Genomic DNA, 25,358 nt, shown 5'->3' with positions numbered 1-25,358 from the left:
CCTGGCTGGCCGATAGCACTTGGTGAGGTCCTGACCATTGAAGAACAGGGTGAAAGGGGGCTAACAAAGCATGTAGAGAAACAGATGGACTACAGTCAGTAATTGTAGAACTACAAAGTGCTTCTATATGGTAAGTGGAGCTGATAAAATGGACAGTGAGTGTAGAAACAAGGAGGTGGTTTTAATGTTATGGCTGATCGGTGTAAGTGCTGTTAAAAAGTAATTGCACCCACTGGCCAAAAAGTCAATACAACCTAGTTGTATAATAAGTTATTTTACGAGTTTAACTCTTCTATTTGTTAAGTAGGAATGATTTTAATTCTCTACTGACTTCACAAACTGAGTTGAAATGTGATTTATTCTGATTTAGAGACCTGCCCTTTTTGTGCAGGAATGCACCCCCGCCCTGTGATTTAATGCATTTGGAAAGAGTTTGGGAATCACGGAAGACATTTTTGGGCGTTGCATAGACTTGCAAGCAAGGGGAAAAGAGCAGCACAAAACTTTAACTTGTATTTCTTCTAGAATTAACAGTAAGTATCGGTTATTTTCTGATTTATAAGTTCTTTAGTAGTTTCGCTTCGACTACTCCTAAAATTCCTTAACTGTAGCTTTAGTGATACTGACCACGCATGCGCGCGTCATAATACTTTCCACAGCTACTTTTTTACAACTTTTTTACGGTTTTAAAATGGATAAAAAAGAAAAAAGATTAATGTTACTTATCCATCCTGACCTGGTGAAACATATTCGGTGTCTATGGAGGAGAAAAGGTCCCGGTGTGGTTTCTTCAGGTGTCTGGTTGCTCAATTCAGCAACAGGAGCCTTATGAGGAGTAACAGGAAACCTTGTTCTTTATTCATTTTAGTCTTTATTAATTCAGCAGCAGTTTGTCACATCAGGCTGTCTGTACATCTCACAAAATCTGGTTCTACCCCTTAGTCTTAACACAGAGGGGTGCTTCAGTGCCCCTCTCAAGTCAAGGGTCCAAGTTTTTCCACAAAATCTTCTATCTCTAGCTTATTTACCTACACATTTGGCTTCATGTTAATAGAGTATTATTCTGTCCAAAGCATGAACTAAAATACTTTGGAGATTGATCTGGAGAACATGCACAACTCCTTACAGACAGTGAGTCATGTTGTTGTGCTGCACCCACTGCCATATGTGCAGCTGTGCTACCATTTGTCTTATTTTCCTTTGTTCATTTTAGCTAATGCCACCTGAAATAATGGATACACCCTAAACAGGACACCTGTCCATCTGAGGGTAAATAAGAGTTGTCAGTCCATCTTCTGTAAGTTTTTGGGATGTGGAAGGAAAACAGAATAGCTAAATATATGTATAATGGAAACAATATACATATACATAACTTAACATAAATTTGAATTGAGGATCGAACCCAGGCTCTCACGGCTTATGTTGTTACCCATGTTGTATAGTGAACTACTTTGCTGGACAATAATCTTACATTTACATTTTCGGCATTTAGCAGACGCTTTTATCCAAAGTGACTTACAATTATGACATGAACATGATTTTGAGCAGTTGAGGGTTAAGGGTCTTGCTCAGGGGCCCAACAGTGGCATCTTAGCAGTGGTGGGGCTTGAACCGGCAACCTTCTGATTACTAGTCCAGTACCTTAATCACTGAGCTATCACTGCCCTAATCTTTATTCTGGTCAGGCTTGTGGTGGGTCTGGAGCAAAAATACACCCCGGACAAGGTGTCAATTCGATACAGAGTACAGACACAAATTCACTCACATTTCCCTTTAATTACAGGTATTATGAAAAAATCGTTTAATAATCACTTTTTAGAAGGCAGCTGTAGCCTAGTGGTTAAGGTACTGGACCAGTAAACAGAAGGTTGCCGGTTCAAACCCCACCACTGCCAGGTTGCCACTGTTGGGCCCCTGAGCAAGGCCCTTAACCCTCAATTGCTTAGATTGTATACTGTCACGACTGTAAGTTGCTTTGGATAAAAACGTCTGCTAAATGCCGAAAATGTAAATGTAAATGTAGTTTTAATGAGCACTTTTGTAAAATGCCTTTACTCACAGTGCTGCACTGAAAAGTTGCCCATGAGTCAGGGAGTGAGGTTGTGGGTGTGGTCGCAAGCCAAAAATGTTAAAATCCTCTCTTATAATTCACATGTTATTGTTTAAATAGCATTTTTATGATTCCAGGTCTTTTTTTACTTTAATTTTATTATATATTCAGTGTAACCCAGAAAAGGATTGAGACACATGAATTATTGTGAGGTTTGTACCTGCAGCTGACACACCCTGAGAAAGTATTCACAGTAACAGCATGTTGTAGTCAGCCCGTGAGGCCTGTGGGCATTTGATGAGGATAAGATGAGGCGTGTTAGAAATCTGCTAAGATGTCAGCTGGTGAAACAGGTTCTACTGTCTCTTCAATAATAGCATTAACTTAACAAGTGCAACAATTGTTACACTTGTCAGTAACAGTAACAAATGCTAAACTGTTGGGTCTTATAAACAAGCCACAGGGTACAAAAATGTACAGATTCATAGAAGAATATAATAATATTACACATATAATAAACTCTTTGGACATCTGGATATCTGCATGATCTGCATGCCTAGTGGTTAAGGTACTAGACCAGTAATCAGAAGGTTGCCGGTTCAAACCCCACCACTGCCAGGTTGCCACTGTTGGCCCTTAACCCTCAATTGCTTAGATTGTATACTGTCACAACTGTAAGTCGCTTTGGGTAAAAGCGTCTGCTAAATGCCGAAAATGTAAATGTAAAATGTGAATGATCATTAAAGGTCATAATAATAATAATAAATAATAAACAAACACATTCTGAGGACGCTAATAACACAAAGAATTGTATTCCGAGTTTGAAGACATTTGACATTTAGCAGACGCTTTTATCCAAAGCGACTTACACAATGAGCAGAACACGATGAGCAATTGAGGGTTAAGGGCCTTGCTCAGGGACCCAACAGTGGCAACTTGGTGGTGGCGGGGCTTGAACCGGCAACCTTCTGTTTACTAGCCCAGTACCTTAACCACTGAGCTATCACTGGCCCGATTTAGGGATATCCTAGAAGATCTAGGGATATCTTAAAGCCTTAATGTCTGCTGCCAGCTGTTCTGTACTGTGGAACCTAGAGTGGTATAGTCAGCAGGATGGCGAAGATCATTTGGCTTATTGTTTCTTACCATTGTATACCAGCCAATCATAATAAGAGGATTTTACAGGATTATGTTCACCCTATGGTGCATCCTTTTTCTTTTTGTTATAGGATAATGATACTACTAAACACATTCATGAGTGGTTTAATAGCCTTCAAGCCATGTTTTAGCCACTTTAGTAGGTATAATGAACAAAACTTACATTTTAAATCATTTTTACAAGTATCTCTGTTTGGCCATTAATGTGATATACTGGTCAAACTGGCAATTAAATAATAATTGTACGGTACATAAAAATTGCTTTGTGTCTTTTACACTAACTAGTTCATTACAAATAGGAGTGATCTATCATCGTGCCACTGTGCCCTTATTTGCACTAATTATTTATAAATATATCATTTGAGGGTGTCATTTGCTGCCATTAAAGCCAGCTCCATAAAACAGATGGGAATAATGACACCAACTCACATGCACAGTGGAACCATCAGCCATTGTTTCTTCCGCACATCTTTAAGTAATGTGCTGGTGATAAGATGATTCTACTGTCTCTGGTTGCTTCTTGTTTTCTTACCCTACTCTCAATCTCATTTACTCTAATTAGGTTAATAGAGGTTAGGCTGTAATTGAAAGACATTAATTGAAAATTAATGTCAACTGCACCATGTGAGTCTTTATTTTTGACATCTGTTAGGTGGAATTTTACCGCAAAGTAAGCTATAAAATTACTGCCTGCACTGGGTCACACACATTTAGCATCCGTCTAACCATCAGTATGCATGTGCTTTGTGTTTGTGAATGTATATAGTAACACAAAACCTTTGTTAAAAATAACTGGAAATCCAGACAAGTTTTGAATTATTAATTAATTATTACAGGTAACCATGACTTACACCAATCAGCCATAACATTAAAACCACCTCCTTGTTTCTGCACTCACCGTCCATTTTATCAGCTCCACTTACCATATAGAAGCACTTTGTAGTTCTACAATTACTAACTGTAGTCCATCTATTTCTCTAAATACTTTGTTAGCCTCCTTTCACCCTGTTCTTCAATGGTCAGGACTCTCCCAGGACCACCACAGAGCAGGTATTATTTAGGTGGTGGATGATTCTCAGCACTGCAGTGACACTGACATGGTGGTGGTGTGTTAGTGTATGTTGTGCTGGTATAAGTGGATCAGACACAGTAGCGCTGCTGGAGTTTTTAAATATCACGTCCGCTCACTGTCCACTCTATTAGACACTCCTACCTAGTGTCTGGTTGGTTCACCCTGTAGATGTAAAGTCAGAGACGATCGCTCATCTGTTGCTGCTGTTTGAGTTGGTCATCTTTGAGATCTTCATCAGTGGTCATAGGACGCTGCCCACGGGGTGCTGTTGGCTGGATATTTTTGGTTGGTGGACAATTTCCAGTCCAGCAGTGACAGTGAGGTGTTTAAAAACTCCATCAGCGCTGCTGTGTCTTATCCACTCATACCAGCACAACACACACTAACACACCACCACCATGTCAGTGTCACTGCAGTGCTGAGAATGATCCACCAGCCAAATAATACCTACTCTGTAGTGGTCCTGTGGGGGTCCTGACCATTGAAGGACAGCATGAAAGGGGGCTAACAAAGCATGCAGAGAAACCGATGGACTACAGTCAGTAATTGTAGAACTACAAAGTGCTCCTATATGGTAAGTGGAGCTGATAAAATGGACAGTGAGTGTAGAAACAAGGAGGTGGTTTTAATGTTATGGTTGATCGGTGTATATCAACAATATTCACAGTTGTGTCAACAACCCATGTTTTTTACTGATTTCTGGTGTTTTAACCTGCTAACAAGTGTATAAAATATATGCATCCATATTTGTAAAAATATTTAAGGCAAAGTCTTGTTTTAGCATGATCACGTGTGCACAAAGGTCAATGAAGACACGGTTTGTTAAGTTTGTGTAAAGGAATTCCTGAGTTCTGACCTCAACTCTGTTTAACTCCTGGGGGTTTATTTGGAATGTCATTTATGAGCCAAGCCTTCTCATCCATCATCAGTGTCTTACCTCACAAATGCTCTTTTAACTAGATGGGCACAAATTCCCTAAGCAAGGAAAAACAATATATGAACACAAGAAAAGGCCTAAAAACAAATAAACTACCTGAACCAAACTACCAAAACATAATAAACAACCTAACACCAACTACCAAAATCTAAATATTCAACATCAACAATTGACAAACAAATAAATAAGTCAGTTAAATAGGGTACACTCTACCCACGATGCGATACGATTCACGATACTGGGTTCACGATACAATTTTTTTCCCCCGATTTTTTTAAACAAAATGAAATTGAAGACAACTTATGACAAAGTTTCCTTTTATTATTTCTCTTTAAAAATAGAATAAAATACTGTATTTGTGCTTATCTTTTATTTATCTAAATAATGAATGCCCTTTTATTTCTGAGGTAGGTACAAACTATGCCAAATAATGCTTATAGTGTAAAACAAACTGAAATGAAATTTTATAACAAATCCAACATTATATAAATAAATGAATAATACAAATAAAGAAAGTATCCTTAAAAAAATACATTTGGCTGGAAAATCCCCTACCTGGCAACTTTGTGAAGTGTCGTCAACCAGGCGAGATGAATAGCGCCAGTGCCCTCTGCTGTTTAAAGAGAATATCGTGCCCAGGTGGCGCAGCTGAATATTCCGCTTGCACACCAGCACCGAGTTTCTGAACTCCTCGATTCGAGACTCAGTGTTGCCTCCGGTCGGCTGGGCGCCATCTAGCGGGCATAATTGGCAGTGCCTGCAGCAGATACTAATTGGCCACCGTATCTGCAGGGTGGGGGGCCGGACTATGTGTGGGTGAGTGGGTCTTCATACGCTGTGTAAGGACCCTGATTGGCGGAAGAGACGTCTGTGCAGAATGCAGGGGCAAGAAGAGGAGGGCTGTGCACGTGTCGGAAGACACTGTACATGCTGGTAGCAGTGGAAGACAAAATTGAGTGCGCTAAATCAAGAGGAAAATGGGGAGAAAATGCATTAAAAACAAAAAGTGAATATCGATTCATCTTAAATGAATAACCGATTCGAATCGTGGCACATGTGCATCGATTTTTAACTGTCTTGTGGTGCATCGTTATATCCCTACTCTTAAACATAAGTAAAACTACATGAACACAACAACCTAAACAAAAATAAACTACCTGTAAACCCAAATAAAGCACCTGAATGTAAATGATAAATCAGACCACAAATAAACAAAAGAAACTAAACATAAATAAATACAAACTACATAACCACAAACTACTTGGAAAATTATTTAAACACAAGCATTTTATTGAAACAAATAAAATCCGTAAACAAACTACTTAACAACAAATGACAAATATAGAACCTGAACATAAACACAAATAACCACTAAACACGCCTTGTCTTCATGTGTCTGCTTGGGATTTCTCCTAGTGTGTTCACAGTGTGTGACTCAGTTAAATGGTGGGTGCATGATGCCCTGCTATGAGTTGGCTTCCTGTCCCTTGTGTCCACCCTGACCATGATTAGGATGAAGTGCAAAATGACGATGAAATGAATCATTGTCAGTCTTGGTGTTTCTAGTTTATTATGTTAGTATGGTATTGTTCTGCCTTCCCGTGGTTTTTCTGCATTCATTATGCATGTGTGTGTTGGGCTATAGTAGTCGTTTGTACTGCTGCATTGTCTTCCACTAATCCTCCACTCCACATGGATGAGCCAGTTAAACGAAACCTTAAGAAAATCCAGTTTAGATTATGAATTATTTGTTAGTCTCGGGTATGTTATGAAAGCCACAAGACGAGAAACAACACGTTGGTAATTGCTTTACGGTGTGTCAGCGTGTGTGTTTGCACATGTGTTGGGGGACTAAGAACTTAAGTTGAGTGTGTGCGTGTTATGAAATAAAGTAAAGTCTGGATGAGTTGTTTATCCCTGTAGGACAGCTAGTGAAGACGTGTGTGTGTATTGTAGAATAAAGATACCAACTGCATTTTTTATTAGCTTGCAGTGGATTTCTACCAATAACCCAGGGCTGGGCGGTATGATGGTACACTCGGTATACCGTCTTTGATTCCTCATACTGTATGGATTTTTCAAATACCGCCATACCGAAGAATAGCTAATACAACAGCTGTAGGCTTCAGTAGGCAGCAAATCATATAATATTGTTCTATAGACAGTCCAGATAGAAGCTTTCAAAGCAGAAATTAAAACAGTGGATTGCAGGTATGTCGTACGGGGCGAAAATACTTCAGGGCAGTTGCTAAGCCAACGTTATAAGCAAACTGGAAGCAGCCATATATGAAGTCGTCCACTTTTCCACAACAGACCTGTGGTCAAGTACAGTAGGAGAGCTAAGGGCCGCTCAGGTGGCACAGCGGTAAAAACACACGCTGGAACCAGAGCTGGGATCTCGAGTACATCGTATCGAATCTCAGCTCTGCCTTGCCAGCTGAGGCAGAGCGGCCACATGAACAACGATTGGCCTGTTGTTCATATGGGCGGGACTATCCCGGATGGGGTGTTTCTCTCTCATGACTGGTGCAATTACGACCTCTGCTGGCTGATTGATGGCACCTGCACAGAGATGAGAAAAGAGTGCTCTTAGGGTGTGTCCCTCCGTACACGCAGCTAAGCTGCACTGCACTTGTCAAAGTGTAGGTGATATGATGCATACGGCATACGGAGAGGAAGCATGATGCAATGGGGCAATTGGACGTGCTAAAAAGGGAGGAAAAGGGGAGAAAATGCATAAAGAATATATATATAAATATATATATATATATATACAGTGTATCACAAAAGTGAGTACACCCCTCACATTTCTGCAAATATTTCATTATATCTTTTCATGGGACAACACTATAGACATGAAACTTGGATATAACTTAGAGTAGTCAGTGTACAGCTTGTATAGCAGTGTAGATTTACTGCCTTCTGAAAATAACTCAACACACAGCCATTAATGTCTAAATAGCTGGCAACATAAGTGAGTACACCCCACAGTGAACATGTCCAAATTGTGCCCAAATGTGTCGTTGTCCCTCCCTGGTGTCATGTGTCAAGGTCCCAGGTGTAAATGGGGAGCAGGGCTGTTAAATTTGGTGTTTTGGGTACAAATCTCTCATACTTGCCACTGGATATTCAACATGGCACCTCATGGCAAAGAAATCTCTGAGGATGTGAGAAATAGAATTGTTGCTCTCCACAAAGATGGCCTGGGCTATAAGAAGATTGCTAACACCCTGAAACTGAGCTACAGCATGGTGGCCAAGGTCATACAGCGGTTTTCCAGGACAGGTTCCACTCGGAACAGGCTTCGCCAGGGTCGACCAAAGAAGTTGAGTCCATGTGTTCGGCGTCATATCCAGAGGTTGGCTTTAAAAAATAGACACATGAGTGCTGCCAGCATTGCTGCAGAGGTTGAAGACGTGGGAGGTCAGCCTGTCAGTGCTCAGACCATACGCCACACACTGCATCAACTCGGTCTGCATGGTCGTCATCCCAGAAGGAAGCTGACGCACAAGAAAGCCTGCAAACAGTTTGCTGAAGACAAGCAGTCCAAGAACATGGATTACTGGAATGCCCTGTGGTCTGACGAGACCAAGATAAACTTGTTTGGCTCAGATGGTGTCCAGCATGTGTGGCGGCGCCCTGGTGAGAAGTACCAAGACAACTGTATCTTGCCTACAGTCAAGCATGGTGGTGGTAGCATCATGGTCTTGGGCTGCATGAGTGTTGCTGGCACTGGGGAGCTGCAGTTCATTGAGGGAAACATGAATTCCAACATGTACTGTGACATTCTGAAACAGAGCATGATCCCCTCCCTTCGAAAACTGGGCCTCATGGCAGTTTTCCAATAGGATAACGACCCCAAACACAACCTCCAAGATGACAACTGCCTTGCTGAGGAAGCTGAAGGTAAAGGTGATGGACTAAACCCAATTGAGCACTTGTGGCGCATCCTCAAGTGGAAGGTGGAGGAGTTCAAGGTGTCTAACATCCACCAGCTCCGTGATGTCATCATGGAGGAGTGGAAGAGGATTCCAGTAGCAACCTGTGCAGCTCTGGTGAATTCCATGCCCAGGAGGGTTAAGGCAGTGCTGGATAATAATGGTGGTCACACAAAATATTGACACTTTGGGCACAATTTGGACATGTTCACTGTGGGGTGTACTCACTTATGTTGCCAGCCATTTAGACATTAATGGCTGTGTGTTGAGCTATTTTCAGAAGACAGTAAATCTACACTGCTATACAAGTTGTACACTGACTACTCTAAGTTATATCCAAGTTTCATGTCTATAGTGTTGTCCCATGAAAAGATATAATGAAATATTTGCAGAAATGTGAGGGGTGTACTCACTTTTGTGATACACTGTATATACAGTAAAACTAAAATACAGTGTATCACAAAAGTGAGTACACCCCTCACATTTCTGCAGATATTTAAGTATATCTTTTCATGGGACAACACTGACAAAATGACACTTTGACACAATGAAAAGTAGTCTGTGTGCAGCTTATATAACAGTGTAAATTTATTCTTCCCTCAAAATAACTCAATATACAGCCATTAATGTCTAAACCACCGGCAACAAAAGTGAGTACACCCCTTAGTGAAAGTTCCTGAAGTGTCAATATTTTGTGTGGCCACCATTATTTCCCAGAACTGCCTTAACTCTCCTGGGCATGGAGTTTACCAGAGCTTCACAGGTTGCCACTGGAATGCTTTTCCATTCCTCCATGACAACATCACGGAGCTGGCGGATATTCGAGACTTTGCGCTCCTCCACCTTCCGCTTGAGGATGCCCCAAAGATGTTCTATTGGGTTTAGGTCTGGAGACATGCTTGGCCAGTCCATCACCTTTACCCTCAGCCTCTTCAGTAAAGCAGTGGTCGTCTTAGAGGTGTGTTTGGGGTCATTATCATGCTGGAACACTGCCCTGCGACCCAGTTTCCGGAGGGAGGGGATCATGCTCTGCTTCAGTATTTCACAGTACATATTGGAGTTCATGTGTCCTTCAATTAAATGTAACTCCCCAACACCTGCTGCACTCATGCAGCCCCAGACCATGGCATTCCCACCACCATGCTTGACTGTAGGCATGACACACTTATCTTTGTACTCCTCACCTGATTGCCGCCACACATGCTTGAGACCATCTGAACCAAACAAATTAATCTTGGTCTCATCAGACCATAGGACATGGTTCCAGTAATCCATGTCCTTTGTTGACATGTCTTTAGCAAACTGTTTGCGGGCTTTCTTGTGTAGAGACTTCCGAAGAGGCTTCCTTCTGGGGTGAAAGCCATGCAGACCAATTTGATGTAGTGTGCGGCGTATGGTCTGAGCACTGACAGGCTGACCCCCCACCTTTTCAATCTCTGCAGCAATGCTGACAGCACTCCTGCGCCTATCTTTCAAAGACAGCAGTTGGATGTGACGCTGAGCACGTGCACTCAGCTTCTTTGGACGACCAACGTGAGGTCTTTTCTGAGTGGACCCTGCTCTTTTAAAACGCTGGATGATCTTGGCCACTGTGCTGCAGCTCAGTTTCAGGGTGTTGGCAATCTTCTTGTAGCCTTGGCCATCTTCATGTAGCGCAACAATTCGTCTTTTAAGATCCTCAGAGAGTACTTTGCCATGAGGTGCCATGTTGGAACTTTCAGTGACCAGTATGAGAGAGTGTGAGAGCTGTACTACTAAATTGAACACACCTGCTCCCTATGCACACCTGAGACCTAGTAACACTAACGAGTCACATGACATTTTGGAGGGAAAATGACAAGCAGTGCTCAATTTGGACATTTAGGGGTGTAGTCTCTTAGGGGTGTACTCACTTTTGTTGCCGGTGGTTTAGACATTAATGGCTGTATATTGAGTTATTTTGAGGGAAGAATAAATTTACACTGTTATATAAGCTGCACACAGACTACTTTTCATTGTGTCAAAGTGTCATTTTGTCAGTGTTGTCCCATGAAAAGATATACTTAAATATCTGCAGAAATGTGAGGGGTGTACTCACTTTTGTGATACACTGTACATATACTAAAATGTTAAATAAACAATACAATTGTATTTATTCCAACATATATTGTGTTATTTTGTGGGGCCTCACATATAGTACATGGTAAAATTAAAACTTTATATATTCTATGTACTTATGACAGTAGAATAAGCCACAGACATATAAAAAGTCCCAGTAATAAAAAAAAAAACATACCGTGATATACCATGAAACCATCAGATATCTTAAAAAATATTGTGATACAATTTTTTGGTCATACCGCCCAGCTCTACAAGAACCTTGTCATAATGAGGATCATGTTATACTCTGAATTACTTCTCCCATAGACATAACCATATTACTTTTCTATTCTGGTCATCCATCCGTCAATCATTTGGTACTATGTATAGTACCAAATGATTGACAGATGGATGGCCAGAATGGAAAAGTATTATGGCCAGGCATTTACAGTGCCTTGCAAAAGTATTCAGCCCCCTTGAACTTTTCAACCTTTTGCCACATTTCAGGCTTCAAACATAACGATATGAAATTTTAATTTTTTGTGAAGAATCAACAACAAGCGGGACACAATCGTGAAGTGGAACGAAATTTATTGGATATTTTAAACTTTTTTAGAAATAAAAAACTGAAAAGTGGGGCGTGCAATATTATTCAGCCCCCTTGCGTTAATACTTTGTAGCGCCCAATTTTGCTGTGATTACAGCTGCAAGTCGCTTGGGGTATGTCTCTATCAGTTTTGCACATCGAGAGACAGAAATTTTTGCCCATTCTTCCTTGCAAAACAGCTCGAGCTCAGTGAGGTTGGATGGAGAGCGTTTGTGAACAGCAGTTTTCAGCTCTTTCCACAGATTCTCGATGGGATTCAGGTCTGGACTTTGACTTGGCCATTCTAACACCTGGATACGTTTATTTGTGAACCATTCCATTGTAGATTTTGCTTTATGTTTTGGATCATTGTCTTGTTGGAAGATAAATCTCCATCCCAGTCTCAGGTCTTTTGCAGACTGCAACAGGTTTTCTTCCAGAATGGTCCTGTATTTGGCTCCATCCATCTTCCCATCAATTTTAACCATCTTCCCTGTCCCTGCTGAAGAAAAGCAGGCCCAAACCATGATGCTGCCACCACCATGTTTGACAGTGGGGATGGTGTGTTCAGGGTGATGAGCTGTGTTGCTTTTACGCCAAACATAACGTTTTGCATTGTGGCCAAAAAGTTCGATTTTGGTTTCATCTGACCAGAGCACCTTCTTCCACATGTTTGGTGTGTCTCCCAGGTGACTTTTTATAGATATCTTTGAGAAATGGCTTTCTTCTTGCCACTCTTCCATAAAGGCCAGATTTGTGCAGTGTACGACTGATTGTGTCCTATGGACAGAGTCTCCCACCTCAGCTGTAGATCTCTGCAGTTCATTCAGAGTGATCATGGGCCTCTTGGCTGCATCTCTGATCAGTCTTCTCCTTGTTTGAGCTGAAAGTTTAGAGGGACGGCCGGGTCTTGGTAGATTTGCAGTGGTCTGATACTCCTTCCATTTCAATATGATCGCTTGCACAGTGCTCCTTGAGATGTTTAAAGCTTGGGAAATCTTTTTGAATCCAAATCCGGCTTTAAACTTCTCCACAACAGTATCTCGGACCTGCCTGGTGTGTTCCTTGGGCTTCATGATGCTCTCTGCGCTTTAAACAGATTTCTGAGACTGTCACAGAGCAGGTGCATTTATACGGAGACTTGATTACACACAGGTGGATTCTATTTATCACCATCAGTCATTTAGGTCAACATTGGATCATTCAGAGATCCTCACTGAACTTCTGGAGTGAGTTTGCTGCACTGAAAGTAAAGGGGCTGAATAATATTGCACGCCCCACTTTTTAGTTTTTTATTTCTAAAAAAAGTTTAAAATATCCAATAAATTTCGTTCCACTTCACGATTGTGTCCCACTTGTTGTTGATTCTTCACAAAAAATTACAATTTCATATCGTTATGTTTGAAGCCTGAAATGTGGCAAAAGGTTGAAAAGTTCAAGGGGGCTGAATACTTTTGCAAGGCACTGTATGAACAGTGTTACTGTTTATTTATCCAACCCAAAAAAGGAAGAATCAACCATTAAAATCACCTCCTTGTTTCTACACTCACTGTCCATTTTATCAGCTCCACTTACCATATAGAAGCACTTTGTAGTTCTACAATTACTGACTGTAGTCCATCTGTTTTTTTGCATGCTTTGTTAGCCCCCTTTCATGCTGTTCTTCAATGGTCAGGACCCCAACAGGACCACTACAGAGCAGGTATTATTTGGGTGGTGGATGATTCTCAGCACTGCAGTGACACTGACATGGTGGTGGTGTGTTAGTGTGTGTTGTGCTGGTATGAGTGGAAGACACAGCAATGCTGATGGAGTTTTTAAACACCTCACTGTCACTGCTGGACTGAGAATAGTCCACCAACCAAAAACATCCAGCCAACAGCGCCCCGTAGGCAGCGTCCTGTGACCACTGATGAAGGTCTAGAAGATGACCAACTCAAACAGTAGCAATAGATGAGCGATCGTCTCTGACTTTACATCTACAAGGTGGACCAAGTAGGTAGGAGTGTCTAATAGAGTGGACAGTGAGTGGACACGGTATTTAAAAGCTCCAGCAGCGCTGCTGTGTCTGATCCACTCATACCAGCACAACACACACTAACACACCACCACCATGTCAGTGTCACTGCAGTGCTGAGAATCATCCACCACCCAAATAATACCTGCTCTGTGGTGGTCCTGGGAGAGTCCTGCCCATTGAAGAACAGGGTGAAAGCAGGCTAAAAAGGTATGTAGAGAACTAGATGGACTACAGTCAGTAATTGTGGAACTGCGAAGTGCTCCTATATGGTAAGTGGAGCTGATAACATGGACAGTGTGTGTAGAAACCAGAAGGTGGTTTTAATGTTATGGCTGATCAGTGTATGTTTTACTGGACAAGAAAAGTCTAGTTAAAAGGATGTACTGGCTAGTACAGAATGGTAAGGTCAGGTCAGGTCACGGTGGGGCTGGTTTCTCCACCTGGGTGCAATGCAGAAATACATGCTTGAGAGGGGGCCAATCCATCCCATCCCCCAGAGATATCCAATTATGTCTGTGCAGGCACCTGGCTGGCCGATAGCACTTGGTAAGGCTGATTCTATCTGGCCTTCTTGTTCCAAGTGGGCCCTAGGCAGCTGTCAAGTTAGCCTATGCCTGAAACTGGCTATGTGTGTGCGTGTTTTGGCAGCAGATGGATACAGTAGCAGATGAACAGTAGGCAATCCCTCAAGTAACATAAGCTCATACCTTGATGGTAGCCTGAGAGGATCGAGTGTCCGTCCAAGACCAACAGTTCTATTGTGTCTTACCGTGTGATCCTCATCTCCTCCCTCCATAACCATTCTAGCATCACTGCACTAGTGCACATCTTTGATCACTTGATTTTCAAAGACTTACCTTCCTGTTCCTGGACACCAAGGCAGGTCTATTAAGATATAGTTTGACAGGTTTGGTGTGGATGGTCTAGAGACCAGTCCTTCGCTCCCAATATCAGTGCCTGACCTCACAAATGCTGTTCTGTCTAAATGGGCACAAAATCATACAGACAAACCCCAAAGCTTATGGAAAGCAAAGTAAAGGAAAGAAAAGGCTGTTATAGCTGCAAAAGAATGGGGATACTTTGTTAATGCCCATGGTTTTGAAATAGTGTGTCCATCTAGCTTTTGGTTAGATGTGCACCTTCTTTTTGGACATACAATGTACTATTGTTGTTATGCTTTTCTAAAATTGGAATACCCTTGGAGAATAAATGAGAAAATTAGACATCAAACTTATTAAGTATTAATGTTAATATTAAAATTATATATTAAAAAGTATATTTCTGAATACCTTCACCTGTACATTACATTATTATTATTATTATTATTATTATATTTTGTCTGTATTATTATTTTATGATAATAATATTAATTCGGACAAAATATAATACAAATAATAATAAAAAAATTATTAAAAATAAATTATAAATAATAAAAAATAATAATAAAAAAATATTATTATTATTATTATGTTTTCACTACTGAACTCATTGTATTAATTCATTAATTGATCATTACTACACCCTTCCTAATCAAGGATGCACTGGGTCTGACCACTGTATCTATTCTCTTTTCTTTTTTTCTATTTTAATTAAAGTGTGGGCGGCACGGTGGCTCGGTGGGTAGCACTGTCGCCTCACAGCAAGAAGGTCCTGGGTTCGATCCCCAGGCGGGGCAGTCCGGGTCCTTTCTGTGCAGAGTTTACATGTTCTCCCCGTGTCTGCGTGGGTTTCCTGCGGGAGCTCCAGTTTCCTCCCACAGTCCAAAAACATGCAGTCAGGTTAAGTGGAGATACTGAATTGCCCTATAGGTGAATGGATGTGTGTATGTGTGTGTATGTGTGTCTGCCCTGCGATGGTGTTACTGTGTGCCTTGCGCCCATTGAAAAGCTGGGATAGGCTCCAGCACCCCCCATACGCGACCCTAATTGGATAAGCGGTTAAGAAAGTGAGTGAGTACTTGATGTGTCTTTTTAACCTTCTCTTTTTTTTTGTTTTTTTTTACATTAGTTCACTAAAGATGGAGGGAGCAATTAAAACCATGGTGATGCAGTTCCTAAATGCGGCTCGTGGGAAGGATAATCTTGACAAGAAAAGTTTTCAAAAGCTTCTCAACACCCACCTGGGAAACGTCTTGACAGTAAGTGTTCACAATACAGTCGGGTTAGTCTGTACTGGCATTGCTGTTATACATACAGTGTGTTTACATGAACACTATTAATCTTAAGGTGATTAATTTCTGTACATATTTGAATTTTTAACTGCTAATGTCAAAAGAGATTCCAAAAGAGTTTATCTATTTTATACAGTGGTACCTTGTAACTCAACGTCTCCTAAACTCAAGATCCTTGAAACTCAAATTTGTACCCTTAAACTCAACATTCAACAATTAAAAAAAAAAAAAAAAGATTTATTCAATTTAAAATTAACAATGAACAGCCACTTTGTTCAGCGCTTCGCTTGAGCAGTGCAGTAAAACATCATCTAAGTGCGCATATAAGACAAATCTGCATTTGTGTGGAATAACCATCAAATCCACTCTGAAAGCTACACATGTAACTGAGTTTATCTGGATTTTCCTCACTGTTTCACTTTTAAACTTGTGTTATAGCTCGAGGTGCTGAGAAATTGTAAAAATCAGCTTTTTTTGAGAGAGTCCAAAATGCTTATCGTTAAAAAAAAACTTAATGTGACTTAATGTATTTAAATTATGACATAGAAACACTAAACCTCTCTTAATTATTACTGCTTATAAGTTCTCTCCACTAATGAAATTCCTCGCTTGTTTTAGTACGTCACGTTAAACTTTGTGCAACAGTTATTTATTTTTAACTGTTTTCAATTGTATTTCAGTGTTTTTATTTATATTTGTGTTATTTTCAGTGTATAAGTGTCAAAACAACCCCATTATTTTACATTAGCCTAAAATATATGCAGTTCCACGGGACCATGGAACACGTTAACAGGTTTCCCATACATCCTTATGGGAAAAAATACCTTGAAACGCCTTTTAAACTCAACGCCACTCCGACCAACTGACGTTGAGTTTCAAGGTACCCCTGTATTTCTACAGTTGCTCCTTTCTGGAATCTCAGCCAGAACAAAAAAAGTACTAAACCAAATGCTTATTTTATATAATAGTACTATATATACTAATAGTATATAAATAGTATATAAAACACTAACCTTGCCATGGGTGCTTATTAATTTTAACAGTTTGTGTACTGTGAAAATGTATTTTTAAACTCACCAACAGAGCAGTCGGTGCATAGATGGCCACAGATTATGACCAATTTGCATCCATGCAAATTTCTAAATAGATATTTACAGGAAAGAGACTCACTCAGTAATCTTGTGTAGCCAGTAACCTTAAGCACTTTGGAAAAAAAACAAGATAAAGATTATAGGAAATACATACAGTGTGTCAAGAAAGTATTTCCAGGGTTGAATGTAACTACTTTTTGTCATTTAATATACTTTCAGTGCATATATCCACTAACATTATGTTTTTGACCTTTCTGCTTCAAACAGTGCTGGATGAGGCACAGGCCCAAGTGGCAAAAGAATACAGAAAGTATGAGGGTGTTGGTCGGGTGGCTACAATCCATTGGGAAAAAAAATCAGTTTTAAATCAGTCTAATTAAAAATTTGTAGTATTTTTGCCCAGCGGGATTTTCCACTAGCACACCAGTGCCGAGAGTCTGAACTCCTCCGCATTGCCACCGGTCAGCTGGGCGCCATGTAGCGGGCATAATTGGCAGTGCCTGCAGCAGACACGTCTCTGCTAGGGTGGGATGACCGGACTATGTGGGTGGGGTCTTCAAACGCTTTGTAAGGACCCTGATTGGCAGATAGAGAGGCGCCTGTGCAGAGTGCATAGGTGTAAAAGGGTTCCACTAAGGCATGTGCGCGGGTCGGAGGAGGCGTGAGCAGCAATATAAACACCTTGACTGCAATCAGGGGATCCCCCAGCAGCGGAAGACAAATTGACTACGCAAAATTGGGGAGAAAATGAGAGAAAATGCATAAATAAAATAGAAAAACATTTGTAGTATTGGTGTTCCCATAAGGCAATGATTAATAACATTCTATGTTCATTTAGCGCTAGGGAACTACTGTGTTGGACTTTAGGAACCTGATATAATTTAGGTTTTGAGGTGACAACAGTTAAGAACCCCTCAGCAATTTAGTTAATAATAATCAACATAGTCATTATAATAATAATAATATACTACGTTAACATATAGCAGTAATTAATAGTCGTCTCTTTCTTTTTGCTCATAGAACACAAAGGACTCAACAGCCGTGGGAAGACTGATGAATCGCATGGACGACAACGATGATGGGAAGGTCAGCTTCCAGGAATACCTTACCCTGATCGGCGGTGTGGCCAAGGCATTTAGCGACAGTCGAACTGGAGCCCAGAACAGCGCCACCAACTGAGACTAAGCCTCATTGTCTATCATCCGATTAAATTTGCTTTTATATACTCAGATATGTCTTTAGGCCTGGCAGTGCTATCCTTCCATCTGCTTGGAAACAATGATTCTTGAGCCAGATTATTTTAACCACTCTCTTATCAGTCTTATCAGTAAACCTGGCATGTCTACAGTCATTGAAAAAAAACATTGTACTTCATTAAATGTTATCAGATGTCAATTTTATAGACAGGAGAGTCAATTTTGAGAAAAAAAAGTCATCTATAAGTTTCTATGCCACACTACTACCACATACCTGTGTAAAATCAGCATAGCTTGTATAGCTGAGCACTAATGTTAAAGGGACTTTACCTGATGTTTTGTACTTTTGATATGTAACGCAGAAATAAAAAACTATCAAAGATCTTGTTGTTGCATGATGGTCACTCTATTTGCTACAGTAAAAATGGGCAAATGCAAAACTTTGTGAATTAGACAAAGTAATTCACTGTTTTGCCAAGAGTATGTCATCACCATTTCTAATTATTGACTTCAGGTATTTCAACCACACCCATTGCTAACAGTAGTATAAAGTCCATAAAGACATGGTTTGTTGTGGAGGAACTCCAGTGCAAGCCAGGGCCTTCTCTACCAACATAAGTGCCTGACCTGACAAATGCTCTTTCGACTAAATAGACACAACCTTCTTAGAAGAGGCTTTTATTCTGTTATAGCAGTAGGTCACCTCTATATTAATGGTTTGGAATTGTTTTAAATAGAACGTCCAACAAGCCCATGGTCTGGTGTCCACATACTTTTGGCTATATACTGCTCTAACAAAACTAAACTAACTAAACAGTTCAGACTTGGAAGAGTGAGAAAACCTAAAGACCTCTCCGATGTTAGGTGTTCCAGTAGGATGATCAGGCTATAATAATTGGGAGGTGGTGGGGTGGTTGTTCTGAAACTTCACTGCATACATGATATTTGTTTTTGCATGGCTTTAGATCATATACAAAAAAAAACATGTAAAAACACAGTACATTTTGTAAACACAGTTCTCAGGGTACAAAGTTACCCATCGTGCATATCATTCTTGTAAATAAAAAATGCCATCCTTGCTGGCTTAATTGACAAGTTTTCCAAACTTGATGGCTAGCCCAATTTAAATAATAAAACTAGGCTCTAGGACCCCACCAAACCACAGCGAGAAAATAGAGGAAACCTAAAACAGTAGTGAATTTATCTGCAAGTGGCCTTCCTACTAAAATGTCTAAATTTCCCCTCAGAAAGTCATTTCCCAGAAAAAAAAAAATTAGGATTTCTAGTCTCAGGTAAGGAATTGATCTGTTCAATGTGTTTAGGGGTCATAAAATGAACTCCTCCATTAATTAAAGAGACAAAGATGAAATTTAGGGGAGGGTTACAAACCACTGCTACTGTCTAATTGATGGTGCCTGCACACAGGCAGGGAAAGAGTGCGGATCAGGGTGTGTCTCTCCGTACACAGGGCATTAGCACTCACCTAGTGCAGGTGAAAAAATGCATACGGCTGCTGCCCATGTGTCGGAGGGGGCGTGGGTTAGCTTCGTTCTCCTCAAATCAGAGTGGAGATCGACATTAGTGGAGAGGAAGCATGATGCAATCGGGCAATTGGATGCGCTAAAAGTCGGGAGAAAAAGGGGAAAATGCATAAACTTTTTACAATTTTATGTACAGTAGATGGTAAAAGACCTAAATTATTTTCAGTTTTGCATCGAGAAAGGTTTTTTTTAGCTGATTAACAATTTTCTCATTGTGGTGATCCCTGACCTATCTTTGCTTGCAAAAATTGAGGCTTTGCTTTTATGCCCAATCATGACATCCTCACCAATTACCAGTTCACAAGCTTTTACAAGAATGTTTTAAAACGTTGTAATTTAAATATTCTATAAACCTTCATCTATTTTGCTCATGTACTAGCTTTTTTTGAGAGTGTTGCAGGCATCAAATTCAACATTTGTTTATATTAACAAAATACAATTTGGTCAGTTGGTCAGCCAAAACATTAAAAAATTGTCTTTGTATTTTTATAAGTTAAATGAAGAGAATAAACAAATAACAGATTTTTTTTGACTTTTTTGGAAATGTTATTAGTAAGAAATCATAAAAGCAACAAATCCATTTTTATGGTACTGTTTGTGTGGATGTTGTAGACAGTATGTGAACAAACGATGCAGAAATAAAGATTCTATATCTGCATATTTTGCCTCAGTGTTTACAGTCATTGTTAAATTTAGTGACGTCTGTAAGACTTCAGTTACAGCACTGAATGATTTAAATCAGCATGCTGAACTATCACCACTCTGAAATTTTAATGTGACATGTGCTGGAATGTATAACTACACTTCAGCATCACTGATGAAAGTGTTTTGTTTCTACATAAAGAATATCTATTTACAGTATTAGTGATAAACACTAAAGATGAAGTGCAGAGTCTGAGACGTGAGCCTGACTTTTCTTTGGTCTTTAGTGATGTAGAACATGGAATTAATGAGAGTAAACAGAGAAGGATGGAAGAATGAGAACAGGTGCTGAAAGAATAAGGTAAAGGAAATGGAGGAGGAGGAAGAGATGGAGATGGGAGGAGGATGAGAGCAGTATATAAGGCATGGTCAGTCTGTTCTGTTAACCAGACTGCATCTTCACATTTTCTACAAGGCAGCTCACTTTCAACGCTCAGGTAAAAGGAGGTAGAAGTGATTGAGGAATGGATGGATAGATATATGGATGGATATTTGAATAGATGGATGTTTTATTTGTAGTAGAGTTTAATAGTGTATTGAAGTAAGTAGGATTTTGGTAAAATAAAACCCTTAGATTAAAAATTGGATGTAATAGTTTGTAGTTAGCATTTAGTTAGTTAATTGTATGTAGTTAGCATGTCAATTCTGCTTTGTGGGATAACAGCTATAAGTGAGGTCAGTAATGTTTGGGGAAATCATGGCCAAAAATAATTAAATATTATTGTATTCATTTAGTTTGATGCTGAACATCAGAGTTCAGTTTCATAACTAGGTTATGATCCAAAAACTACAACTAAAGCATCAAGAATATATCTGAAAAATATAAGTAATAAGCCAAAATGCAATTAAAAAGTAAAAGAAAGCTAGAAACATTGTATTTAAACATTAAAAACATTAAAAAACTAAGAAATTTAAGAAACACTAAACCATAGTAAAAAATATTGCGTTTATGTTTGTTCCAAAATATATTCACATCCTAAACCTTTCACATTTATAAAAAAATCATACAGTTAACTAAAATAATAAAAAATAACATTGAACAAAAGCAAAAAATATTGTACAATTAATAGATCATTAAATAGATAGAACATTTACATGTACGTACATGTTTGGGTTTCATTAGTTTGATTTCCTAAAACATGCCAGTAAGTAGTTGTAAGTGAATGAGCATTCAGGCCATATCTGCCTTGTTTCTGGTAAGATACACCACAACCTCAGTTAGAGATGAAGCTGTTACTGAAGGTAAATGAGTGAACAGATAAATGAATGAATGAATTCATTAATTAATTAATGATATGTGATAGGGATTGGCATAATGAATTCTGGGATGGTGTAAGTTAAATGGGGGATCTTATCTGACCTCATTGCAGTGAAGCTTGAGTTAAGATCGGCTTTCAGTCAGCAGATAGTTTTGTCCTCTGTAGTGTGTTGTTTTCAGGTTAGAATTTCACTTTTATCAGCAGATCATATTTCCCAGATCTAGTAAAAGTCCTCCAGCACCATCATTGCCAAGTGTATTATATTCTGCACAAATAAGCCTGCTTTGAACTTTGGCTCGATAATAAGCTCAATTCTTTAGGCAAACACAGTTTATGCTAGTCCTTTATTTCTTGTTTAACAGGAATTAAATAACCTTACTTGGTGTGGAAAAAAAAAACCTGCTGAACATCTTTGGGATAAATTGGAAAATTAATTGCAACTCTTTAATACCAGTGCACAGATTCTTTTTATTTTTTTATTTTTTTTATTTTTTTATTTTTATAGTTTTTCTTCAGTTTTTCTTATAAAGCTCTTATAAAGCAAAAATTGGGAGGGTATTATTGCTGCAAGACAAAAGACTTATTAAAGACTTATTATTGCCTGTGGTTTAGAAATTGGATATAATTTTAATCAAACTCAATAAAATTCAGTTTTCAACAACATTAAAAAGGTCAAAGTACCAAGAATTTTACACAGCCAATAGCAAAAACATTAGTTTAAAAACATTATCAGTTATGAGCAAAAACATTAGTTTAAAAACATTATCAGTTATGAGCTGATAATGTTCATAAACTACAATGCTAGCTTGAAACAAACTAGCATTGTAGTTTATGAACATTATCAGCTCAATAATTTTATAATACCTACCCATTTTAGTACAGTTTTGGTTTGTGTATCTAGTTAATGTCCACAGGGGGATCAATATCAAATTTTATCTTAATGATTAACTCACCAGAAGCAAATACATTTCAATACTACATGCTCATGGGCCATATGTTTGTTGGCCATCCCATCTTAAATCCATGGGCATTAATATGGATGTCAGGCTCCATTAATCTATATAAGTATTTTACAAGACTTAGGAGTGGATCTGTATAAATTCACATCGTGTTCTCATTAATTAGAATGCTAGTTACTTGATGATGTTACCAGGATCCAACAGAAAATCATTTTGTGTGCAAACTATTCCCCAAACAGGAAATGTCTACCCTGAAATCAGAGAACGCCACCACACTGGAGAATGCCATGCAATTAATGATCCAGACCTTCCACAAATACTCGGGCAATGAGGGTGACAAGTACACACTCAGCAAGGCTGAGCTTAAAGAGATGCTCACCCAAGAGTTGGGAAACTACCTAGGGGTAAGAACATTTTAATCTTCTGTATTGCTTATAAATGCACTGTATGAATCTTGCACTAAATTGAGGTCTTTCTCAAATGGATAGAATGCACAGGATAAGGATGCTGTGGAGAAGGTCATGGGGGACCTGGACTCCAACAATGATGGTGAGGTGGACTTTACAGAATTTGTCATCCTGGTGGGTGCGCTCACTGTGGCCTGCAATGACTTCTTTCAAGAGTTTACACCAGAGAAAGGGGAAAAGAAGGAGTAGATGTCAACAATTGAATGCTAAAAAGAAATGAGGGTGGAAGATGATGAGGGAAAAATGCATAAATATGTTTTACCCACCTATGTATATTAATGTCTGTTCTGATCCATAAAATGTGGGAGTAGGTCTGGTGATGTTTTGAATAGAAATAGAGGAAGTAAATCACTTGATGCCAGCCATTGTTCAATACGTGTACATTGTCATTTCTCTTCCCTACATTTTGTAAACCTTTGTCTCTGTTTGTGTAAAACTAGTCTTATTACAATAAAGCTCACATTTAAAAAGCACAAATATCCACTCTGGATTTTGCCTAAAGCTTACAATGCTAAAATTTAGCTGTAATTATGATTTATGTTGTGTAGTGATGTTATGTTGCTAAATTAGTAATGCTATGCTAATTATGCTATGCTAGGTTGCTTTAGTAACTACAACAATAAATATTTTTAGAGCTAAAAATCCTGCTAAACACCAAAGACTACGGCTGCGTCTGAAATTGCATACAGTACGTACTAAACTGGAGGCACTCACTCACTCACTCTCTTAACCGCTTATCCAATTAGGGTTGCGGGGGGGCTTGGGGGTGCTGGAGCCTATCCTAGCTTTTCAATGGGCGCAAGGCACACAGTAACACCCTGGACGGGGCACCAGTCCATCACAGGGCAGACACACATACACCAATTCTCCTATAGGGCAATTCAGTGTCTCCAATTAACCTGACTGCATGTTTTTGGACTGTGGGAGAAAACCAAAGCTCCTGGAGGAAACCCATGCAGACACGGGGAGAACCCACTAGTGCCAGGTTTTCACTGTTGGGCCCTTGAGCACTGTTGGGCCCTTAACCCTCAATTGCTTAAACAATATACTGTCACAGTACTGTAAGTTGCTTTGGATAAAAGCATCTGCTAAATGCCCCAAATGTAAATGTAGAATGTACATTTGGAACAAAATGATTCTCCCCTGCTCCCATGCACCATTATGCAGATAGTTTCATGATGATATAAATGTAATTCTATTTATATTTTTTTGGAGTGGGGGTTTGCTGCTGGGGCCTTTTTTACCCCTATGCTTGCTGATGGTCTGAAAAGAAAAAAACTATGTAAACATCCAAAAAAGTTTGTAAGCTAGACGTGACTTGCCATGAACAAACCTTGGACTTAGTTCAGTGAGCTTAATTATTAAAATGAGTAGAGATACTGTCTATGATACAACGTTTAGAATATCTAGGATAGAATACAAAGATAGACAAGCAGAAGCCAATTAAAGCAAGCCTAGAGCTTGACTGCCTGACAGCAGTGCAGAAGGTTATAGTACAAACTTAGTGCAGGAGTGTTTTGTTACCTGAATAAATAATACACTGTGTGTGCTGCCACGCCCACAACACATGGTAACATCCGTTACAGCCGCACAAAGCATTAAAACAAGACTGATAAGAGATGAAGACGACTGGGTAAGGAAGAATAGGACATCAGACGAAGACAGGAACTTAAATCAGATATCACATCTGCAACATCTGATCTTCCTGCAAGACTGACCTCTTTTTGCCTCCCTCTGATATGTCTTTTGTAAATGTCACTGCACACAGTGGCATCAGTAGAAGACATGGCTGGTATTTTCCACAACCCCTCTGGGTTATACAATACAGGCCAAAATCATGTGGACATCCCTACTGAATTTCCACCGCGACTGTGCAGCAGTACAAAAAGTGATGTCAATAAATTCAGGTTTGTTGTAGATGAACCTTAGTGGTCTGAACAGTGCCATGACCTCAAACCTTGTTCTGTTTTATTTATGCATTTTCTCCCCACCCACATAGTCCAGTCAACCCGCTCTAGCAGAAACATGTCTACTGCAGGCACTGCCAATTATGCTCGCTAGATGGCACCCAGTTGACCGGTGGCAACATCGAGTTTCGAACCGAGGAGTTCAGAATCTCGGCGCTGGTGTGCT

The 25,358-nt window shown here is 39.6% G+C and overlaps 2 protein-coding genes across 2 annotated transcripts; both read left to right on the top strand.

Moving 5' to 3' along the window:
* Nucleotides 1–416: 416 nt before the first annotated feature.
* si:ch211-105c13.3 (uncharacterized protein LOC325758 homolog) lies at nt 417–18,679 on the top strand. Its single transcript, XM_062991889.1, has 3 exons — nt 417–533; nt 15,848–15,977; nt 18,122–18,679. Exons 2-3 carry the CDS (start codon nt 15,858–15,860, stop codon nt 18,278–18,280), a joined length of 279 nt encoding a protein of 92 aa, XP_062847959.1. The 5' UTR covers nt 417–533; nt 15,848–15,857; the 3' UTR covers nt 18,281–18,679.
* A 2,267-nt stretch (nt 18,680–20,946) lies between these two features.
* Nucleotides 20,947–23,676, top strand: s100t (S100 calcium binding protein T). The gene is made up of 3 exons (XM_062991888.1): nt 20,947–20,977; nt 22,998–23,162; nt 23,247–23,676. Exons 2-3 carry the CDS (start codon nt 23,001–23,003, stop codon nt 23,412–23,414), a joined length of 330 nt encoding a protein of 109 aa, XP_062847958.1. The 5' UTR covers nt 20,947–20,977; nt 22,998–23,000; the 3' UTR covers nt 23,415–23,676.
* Nucleotides 23,677–25,358: the final 1,682 nt, after the last annotated feature.

The sequence above is a fragment of the Trichomycterus rosablanca genome, chromosome 3 (assembly GCF_030014385.1).
Source record: "Trichomycterus rosablanca isolate fTriRos1 chromosome 3, fTriRos1.hap1, whole genome shotgun sequence".
In the NCBI taxonomy this organism is placed as follows: Eukaryota; Metazoa; Chordata; class Actinopteri; order Siluriformes; family Trichomycteridae; genus Trichomycterus; species Trichomycterus rosablanca.
The sequence above is the reverse complement of the archived record's forward strand: the minus strand, read 5'-3'. Positions and strand labels throughout refer to the sequence as shown.

What these genes read in the sequence shown, in the direction of transcription:
- si:ch211-105c13.3 (XM_062991889.1), top strand. Translation starts at nt 15,858, where the DNA reads ATGGAGGGAGCAATTAAAACCATGGTGATGCAGTTCCTAAATGCGGCT. An exon ending in ACCTGGGAAACGTCTTGACA is followed by an intron (nt 15,978 to 18,121) that starts GTAAGTGTTCAC and finishes TTTTGCTCATAG; the next exon opens with AACACAAAGGACTCAACAGC.
- s100t (XM_062991888.1), top strand. Translation starts at nt 23,001, where the DNA reads ATGTCTACCCTGAAATCAGAGAACGCCACCACACTGGAGAATGCCATG. An exon ending in AGTTGGGAAACTACCTAGGG is followed by an intron (nt 23,163 to 23,246) that starts GTAAGAACATTT and finishes TCAAATGGATAG; the next exon opens with AATGCACAGGATAAGGATGC.